Source organism: Chiloscyllium punctatum, unplaced genomic scaffold, assembly GCF_047496795.1.
Source record: "Chiloscyllium punctatum isolate Juve2018m unplaced genomic scaffold, sChiPun1.3 scaffold_1555, whole genome shotgun sequence".
Classification (NCBI taxonomy): domain Eukaryota; kingdom Metazoa; phylum Chordata; class Chondrichthyes; order Orectolobiformes; family Hemiscylliidae; genus Chiloscyllium; species Chiloscyllium punctatum.
The window spans coordinates 22,491-31,517 of record NW_027311289.1 but is presented as its reverse complement, the minus strand read 5'-3'; the positions used below and the strand labels follow the sequence as shown (position 1 = coordinate 31,517).

The 9,027-nt window shown below is 57.3% G+C and overlaps 1 protein-coding gene across 1 annotated transcript in view; it reads right to left on the bottom strand.

Annotated features, from left to right (window-relative positions):
* LOC140475342 (active breakpoint cluster region-related protein-like) overlaps positions 1–9,027 on the bottom strand; it is a 28,537-nt gene continuing 19,510 nt past the window's right edge. The window contains exons 4-6 of the mRNA XM_072567769.1: positions 6,219–6,358; positions 2,061–2,179; positions 1–80 (exon numbers count right to left, since the gene is read on the bottom strand). Of these exons, the coding sequence (XP_072423870.1) occupies positions 2,164–2,179; positions 6,219–6,358 (156 nt within the window). The 3' untranslated portion in view covers positions 1–80; positions 2,061–2,163. The remainder of the gene's footprint in view (positions 81–2,060; positions 2,180–6,218; positions 6,359–9,027) is intronic.

The following is a 9,027-nucleotide window of genomic DNA, read 5'->3' as shown; positions in this document are numbered from 1 at the left end:
TCAGCTGAATCTCGCTGGGAGTCTGTAAACTCAGCTCCTCCACCAGGAGGTACCACTCACACTTCGCCTGGGGCTGTCTCCTGTTCACCGGGGGGGGGGGGGGGGGGGAGATAGACCAGACACTCGTCACTCACGTCCCCCACCCCCCCATCCCCCCGAAACCCAGCCGACACCTTCCCCACCTCCACCGAAACACCACACCCTGCCATCACCCCCTCCCCTACTCCCCACATCCTCAACCACCCAACCCCCCCCCCCCCGCGAGGGGAGAGAGAGACTGGGGGGGGGGGGAGGAGGGAGAGAGACTGGGGGGTTGGGGGGGAGAGAGACTGGGGGGGAGAGAGAGACTGAGGGGGGAGAGAGAGAGAGAGAGACTGGGGGGGAGAGAGAGAGACTGGGGGGGGAGAGAGAGAGAGAGAGAGACTGGGGGGGAGAGAGAGAGAGAGAGACTGGGGGGGAGAGAGAGACTGGGGGGGGGAGAGAGAGAGAGAGAGAGACTGGGGGAGAGAGAGAGAGAGAGAGAGAGAGAGAGACTGGGGGGGAGAGAGAGACTGGGGGGGGAGAGAGAGAGAGACTGGGGGGGGGAGAGAGACTGGGGGGAGAGAGAGAGACTGTGGGGGGAGAGAGACTGGGGGGAGAGAGAGAGAGACTGAGGGGGGAGAGAGAGACTGAGGGGGGAGAGAGAGACTGAGGGGGGAGAGAGAGAGAGAGAGAGAGAGACTGGGGGGGAGAGAGAGACTGAGGGGGGAGAGAGACTGTGGGGGCAGAGAGAGAGACTGGGGGGAGAGGGGAGAGAGACTGGAGGGGGAAGAGAGAGACTGTGGGGGGAGAGAGAGAGACTGTGGGGGAGAGAGAGAGACTGGGGGGGGGGGGAAGAGAGAGACTGGGGGGGGGGGGAAGAGAGAGACTGGGGGGGGAAGAGAGAGACTGTGGGGGGAGAGAGACTGTGGGGGGAGAGAGAGAGACTGGGGGGGAGAGAGAGAGACTGTGGGGGGAGAGAGACTGTGGGGGGAGAGAGACTGTGGGGGAGAGAGAGAGACTGGGGGGGGGGGAAGAGAGAGAGACTGGGGGGAGAGAGAGACTGAGGGGGGAGAGAGAGACTGGGGGGGGGAAGAGAGAGACTGTGGGGGGAGAGAGAGAGACTGGGGGGGAGAGAGAGAGACTGGGGGGGAAGAGAGAGACTGTGGGGGGAGAGAGACTGTGGGGGAGAGAGAGAGACTGGGGGGGGGAAGAGAGAGACTGTGGGGGGAGAGAGAGAGACTGTGGGGGAGAGAGAGAGACTGTGGGGGGAGAGAGACTGTGGGGGGAGAGAGACTGTGGGGGGAGAGAGACTGTGGGGGAGAGAGAGAGACTGGGGGGGGGGGAAGAGAGAGACTGTGGGGGGAAGAGAGAGACTGTGGGGGGAGAGAGACTGTGGGGGAGAGAGAGAGAGACTGTGGGGGAGAGAGAGAGAGACTGGGGGGGAGAGAGACTGTGGGGGAGAGAGAGAGAGATTGGGGGGGAGAGAGAGACTGGGGGGGGAAGAGAGAGACTGTGGGGGAGAGAGAGAGAGACTGTGGGGGAGAGAGAGAGAGACTGTGGGGGAGAGAGAGAGAGACTGGGGGGGAGAGAGAGACTGGGGGGGGAGAGAGACTGGGGGGGAGAGAGAGAGAGACTGTGGGGGGGAGAGAGAGAGACTGGGGGGGAGAGAGAGAGAGACTGGGGGGGGAGAGAGACTGGGGGGGAGAGAGAGAGAGAGAGAGAGAGAGAGAGAGACTGTGGGGGGGAGAGAGAGAGAGAGAGTGAGAGAGAGAGAGAGAGAGAGACTGTGGGGGGGAGAGAGAGAGAGAGAGTGAGAGAGAGAGAGAGAGAGACTGGGGGGGAGAGAGAGAGAGATTTGGGGACGGAGAGAGAGCGAGAGAGAGAGATGCGAGTGTGAGAGAGACAGGGAGGTAGAGAGAGAGAGAGAGACTGGAGGGGAGAGACTGGGTGGGTGAGGGTGGGGCAGTGATACCGCGGTGGGGGGGGGGGAGGGGGGTGGTCAGAGACAGAGACACACACAGGGGCACAGTGCCCATTACCCTGGCTGCTTCTTCAGTTTGGCACAGATGAACAACTCGGGAGACAGGAAGATATGTCTCAGTTTGCGGGTATTATCCGACACTTCGACAACGTAGGCATCTTTCACCAGGCTCTGGGTCTGTCAGGGGAGAGGGACACACACACAGTCACACACACACAGTCACACACACTGTCACACACACTGTCACACACACACAGTCACACACACACAGTCACACACACACAGTCACACACACACACAGATACACACACTGTCACACACACACAGTCACACACACACAGTCACACACACACAGTCACACACACACACAGATACACACACTGTCACACACACACACAGATACACACACAGTCACACACACACAGTCACACACACACACAGATACACACACTGTCACACACACACACAGATACACACACAGTCACACACACACAGTCACACACACACACAGATACACACACAGTCACACACACACACAGTCACACACACACAGTCACACACACACAGTCACACACACAGTCACACACACACACAGATACACACACAGTCACACACACACACAGTCACACACACACAGTCACACACACACAGTCACACACACACACAGATACACACACAGTCACACACACACACAGTCACACACACACAGTCACACACACACAGTCACACACAGTCACACACACACAGTCACACACAGTCACACACACAGATACACACACACAGTCACACACACACACACACACACACAGAGATACACACATAGATACACACACAGTCACACACACACAGTCACACACACACACAGATACACACACAGTCACACACACACACAGTCACACACAGTCACACACACAGATACACACACACACACACAGAGATACACACATAGATACACACACAGTCACACACACACAGTCACACACATAGATACACACACAGTCACACACACACACAGTCACACACATAGATACACACACACACAGTCACACAGAGATACACACACACACACAGTCACACACACAGTCACACACAGATACAGACACACAGTCACACACACAGATACACACACACAGTCAAACACACACACACACAGATACACACATAGATACACACAGTCACACACATAGATACACACACAGTCACACAGAGATACACACACACAGTCACACACAGATACAGACACACACAGTCACACACATAGATACACACACAGTCACACACATAGATACACACACACAGTCACACACAGATACAGACACACACAGTCACACACATAGATACACACACAGTCACACACACACAGTCACACACACAGATACACACACACAGTCACACACACACACACAGAGATACACACATAGATACACACAGTCACACACACACAGTCACACACATAGATACACACACAGTCTCACACACACACAGTCACACACATAGATACACACACAGTCACACACAAACACACAGTCACACACATAGATACACACACACACACAGTCACGCAGAGATACACACACACACAGTCACACACACAGTCACACACAGATACAGACACACAGTCACACACACAGATACACACACACAGTCAAACACACACACACAGAGATACACACATAGATACACACAGTCACACACACAGTCACACACATAGATACACACACAGTCACACAGAGATACACACACACAGTCACACACAGATACAGACACACACAGTCACACACATAGATACACACACAGTCACACACACACAGTCACACACAGATACAGACACACACAGTCACACACACAGTCACACACAGATACAGACACACAGTCACACACAGATACACACACACAGTCACACAGCCACACACACAGTCACACACAGATACAGACACACACAGTCACACACACACACAGTCACACACACAGTCACACACAGTCACACACACACAGTCACACACACAGATACACACACAGTCACACACACACACACACACAAATACACACACACACACACAGTCTCACACACACACACAGATACACACACACACAGATACACATAGTCACACACACACAGACACACACACACAGTCACACACACAGTCACACACACACAGTCACACACAGATATACACACACACACAGATACACACACAGATACACACACAGTCACACACACAGACACACACACAGTTACACACACACTCACACACAGTCCGACACACACACAACAACACACACACAGTCACACACACAGTCACACACACACACAGTCACACACACAGTCACACACAGATATACACACACACAGATACACACACACAGTCACACACACAGTCACACACACACAGATACACACAGTCACACACACAGATACACACACACACAGATACACACACACACAGTCACACACACAGTCTCACACACACACAGATACACACACACAGTCACACACAGTCACACACACAAATACACACACACACACAGTCACACACACAGTCACACACACACACAGATACACACACAGTCACACACACACACAGATACACACAGTCACACACACACAGACACACACAGTCACACACACACAGACACACACACAGATACACACACACACAGTCACACACACAGTCACACACACACAGTCACACACAGATATACACACACACACAGTCACACACACAGTCACACACACAGTCACACACACAGACACACACACAGTCACACAAACAGTCACACACACACAGTCAGACACACCCACAACAACACACACACAGTCACACACACAGTCACACACACACAGTCACACACACACACAGTCACACACACAGACACACACACACACAAATACACACACACAGTCACACACACAGTCACACACACACAGATACACACAGTCACACACACAGATACACACACACACAGATACACACACACACAGATACACACACAGTCACACACACAGATACAGACAGTCACACACACAGAGACACACACACACAGACACGCACACAGTTATAGACACTGTCCTTTCCCCCCTCTCTCTGGGACCGGGGTGTGTTAGATACACTGTCCTTTCCCCTCTCTCTCTCTGGACCGGGGTGTGTTAGATACACTGTCCTTTCCCCCCCTCTCTCTCTGGGACCGGGGTGTGTTAGATACACTGTCCTTTCCCCCCCCTCTCTCTCTGGGACCGGGGTGTGTTAGATACACTGTCCTTTCCCCTCTCTCTCTCTGGGACCGGGGTGTGTTAGATACACTGTCCTTTCCCCCCTCTCTCTCTGGGACCGGGGTGTGTTAGATACACTGTCCTTTCCCCCCCCTCTCTCTCTGGGACCGGGGTGTGTTAGATACACTGTCCTTTCCCCTCTCTCTCTCTGGGACCGGGGTGTGTTAGATACACTGTCCTTTCCCCCCTCTCTCTCTCTCTGGGACCGGGGTGTGTTAGATACACTGTCCTTTCCCCCCTCTCTCTCTCTGGGACCGGGGTGTGTTAGATACACTGTCCTTTCCCCCCTCTCTCTCTCTCTGGGACCGGGGTGTGTTAGATACACTCTCCTTTCCCCCCTCTCTCTCTCTCTCTCTGGGACCGGGGTGTGTTAGATACACTGTCCTTTCCCCCCTCTCTCTCTGGGACTGGGGTGTGTTAGATACACTGTCCTTTCCCCCCCTCTCTCTCTCTCTCTGGGAGCGGGGTGTGTTAGATACACTGTCCTTTCCCCTCTCTCTCTCTCTCTCTGGGACCGGGGTGTGTTAGATACACTGTCCTTTCCCCCCTCTCTCTCTGGGACTGGGGTGTGTTAGATACACTGTCCTTTCCCCCCTCTCTCTGGGACCGGGGTGTGTCAGATACACTGTCCTTTTCCCCCTCTCTCTCTCTGGGACCGGGGTGTGTTAGATACACTGTCCTTTCCCCCCTCTCTCTCTCTGGGACCGGGGTGTGTTAGATACACTGTCCTTTCCCCCCTCTCTCTCTCTGGGACCGGGGTGTGTTAGATACACTGTCCTTTCCCCCCCCTCTCTCTCTGGGACCGGGGTGTGTTAGATACACTGTCCTTTCCCCCCTCTCTCTCTCTGGGACCGGGGTGTGTTAGATACACTGTCCTTTCCCCCCTCTCTCTCTCTGGGACCGGGGTGTGTTAGATACACTGTCCTTTCCCCCACCCCCCCGTACCTTTGCTGAGTCAGTTTTCCGACGCGGGGTTTTTTGGTGGAGAGTTTGATTTGTTGCGTTGAGGAAGGTGTTGCAAAGATGGAGAGCAGACTCCAGTGAGCAGAAGTCGATGTGTTCTCGGGGGTGTTGTTCAACAGTTCCTGGTGAGAGACACAGGGGGCGACACTGAAGTCATTATACCATCTCTATCAGGTAAACCCCTTCCCCGTTCCCTCCTGCTCTACACCGTCCCCCATGGACCCCAAACCCCTTCCCCGTTCCCTCCTGCTCTACACCGTCCCCATGGACCCCAAACCCCTTCCCCGTTCCCTCCCACTCTACACCGTCCCCGATGGACCCCAAACCCCTTCCCCGTTCCCTCCCGCTCTACACCGTCCCCCATGGACCCCAAACCCCTTCCCCGTTCCCTCCTGCTCTACACCGTCCCCCATGGACCCCAAACCCCTTCCCCGTTCCCTCCCGCTCTACACCGTCCCCGATGGACCCCAAACCCCTTCCCCGTTCCCTCCTGCTCTACACCGTCCCCCATGGACCCCAAACCCCTTCCCCGTTCCCTCCCGCTCTACACCGTCCCCCATGGACCCCAAACCCCTTCCCCGTTCCCTCCCGCTCTACACCGTCCCCGATGGACCCCAAACCCCTTCCCCGTTCCCTCCCACTCTACACCGTCCCCCATGGACCCCAAACCCCTTCCCCGTTCCCTCCCGCTCTACACCGTCCCCCATTCACCCCAAACCCGTTCCCCGTTCCCTCCCGCTCTACACTGTCCCCCATGGACCCCAAACCCTTTCCCCGTTCCCTCCTGCCCTACACCGTCCCCCATGGACCCCAAACCCCTTCCCCGTTCCCACCTGCTCTACACCGTCCCCAAATGAGCCCCAAACCCCTTCCCCGTTCCCTCCCGCTCTACACCGTCCCCATGGACCCCAAACCCCTTCCCCGTTCCCTCCCGCTCTACACCGTCCCCCATGGACCCCAAACCCCTTCCCTGTTCCCTCCTGCTCTACACCGTCCCCGATGGACCCCAAACCCATTCCCCGTTCCCTCCCGCTCTACACCGTCCCCCATGGACCCCAAACCCCTTCCCCGTTCCCTCCCGCTCTACACCGTCCCCATGGACCCCAAACCCCTTCCCCGTTCCCTCCCGCTCTACACCGTCCCCATGGACCCCAAACCCCTTCCCGTTCCCTCCCGCTCTACACCGTCCCCATGGACCCCAAACCCCTTCCCCATTCCCTCCCGCTCTACACCGTCCCCATGGACCCCAAACCCCTTCCCCGTTCCCTCCCGCTCTACACCGTCCCGATGAACCCCAAACCCCTTCCCCATTCCCTCCCACTCTACACCGTCCCCATGGACCCCAAACCCCTTCCCCGTTCCCTCCTGCTCTACACCGTCCCGATGAACCCCAAACCCCTTCCCCGTTCCCTCCTGCTCTACACCGTCCCCCATGGACCCCAAACCCCTTCCCCGTTCCCTCCCACTCTACACCGTCCCCCATGGACCCGAAACCCCTTCCCCGTTCCCTCCCGCTCTACACCGTCCCCGATGGACCCCAAACCCCTTCCCCGTTCCCTCCCGCTCTACACCGTCCCCATGGACCCCAAACCCCTTCCCCGTTCCCTCCCGCTCTACACCGTCCCCGATGGACCCCAAACCCCTTCCCCGTTCCCTCCCGCTCTACACCGTCCCCGATGGACCCCAAACCCCTTCCCCGTTCCCTCCCGCTCTACACCATCCCCCATGGACCCCAAACATCTTCCCCGTTCCCTCCCACTCTACACCGTCCCCCATGGACCCCAAACCCCTTCCCCGTTCCCTCCCGCTCTACACCGTCCCCATGGACCCCAAACCCCTTCCCCGTTCCCTCCCGCTCTACACCGTCCCCCATGGACCCCAAACCCCTTCCCCGTTCCCTCACCCTCTACACCATCCCCATGGACCCCAAACCCCTTCCCCGTTCCCTCCTGCTCTACACCGTCCCCATGGACCCCAAACCCCTTCCCCGTTCCCTCCTGCTCTACACCGTCCCCCATGGACCCCAAACCCCTTCCCCGTTCCCTCCCGCTCTACACCATCCCCCATGGACCCCAAACCCCTTCCCCATTCCCTCCCGCTCTACACCGTCCCCATGGACCCCAAACCCCTTCCCCGTTCCCTCCCACTCTAACACCGTCCCCATGGACCCCAAATCCCTTCCCCGTTCCCTCCCGCTCTACACCGTCCCCCATGGACCCCAAACCCCTTCCCCGTTCCCTCCCGCTCTACACCGTCCCCAATGGACCCCAAACCACTTCCCCGTTCCCTCCTGCTCTACACCGTCCCGATGGACCCCAAACCCCTTCCCTGTTCCCTCCTGATCTACACCGTCCCCCCATGGACCCCAAACCCCTTCCCTGTTCCCTCCCCCTCTACACCGTCCCCCATGGACCCCAAACCCCTTCCCTGTTCCCTCCTGATCTACACCGTCCCGATGGACCCCAAACCCCTTCCCTGTTCCCTCCTGATCTACACCGTCCACCCATGGACCCCAAACCCCTTCCCTGTTCCCTCCCCCTCTACACCGTCCCCCCATGGACCCCAAACCCCTTCCCCGTTCCCTCCCGCTCTACACCGTCCCGATGGACCCCAAACCCCATCCCCGTTCCCTCCTGCTCTACACCGTCCCCATGGACCCCAGTCCCCTTCCCCGTTCCCTCCCGCTCTACACCGTCCCCCCATGGACCCCAAACACCTTCCCCGTTCCCTCCCACTCTACACCGTCCCCATGGACCCCAAACCCCTTCCCCGTTCCCTCCTGCTCTACACC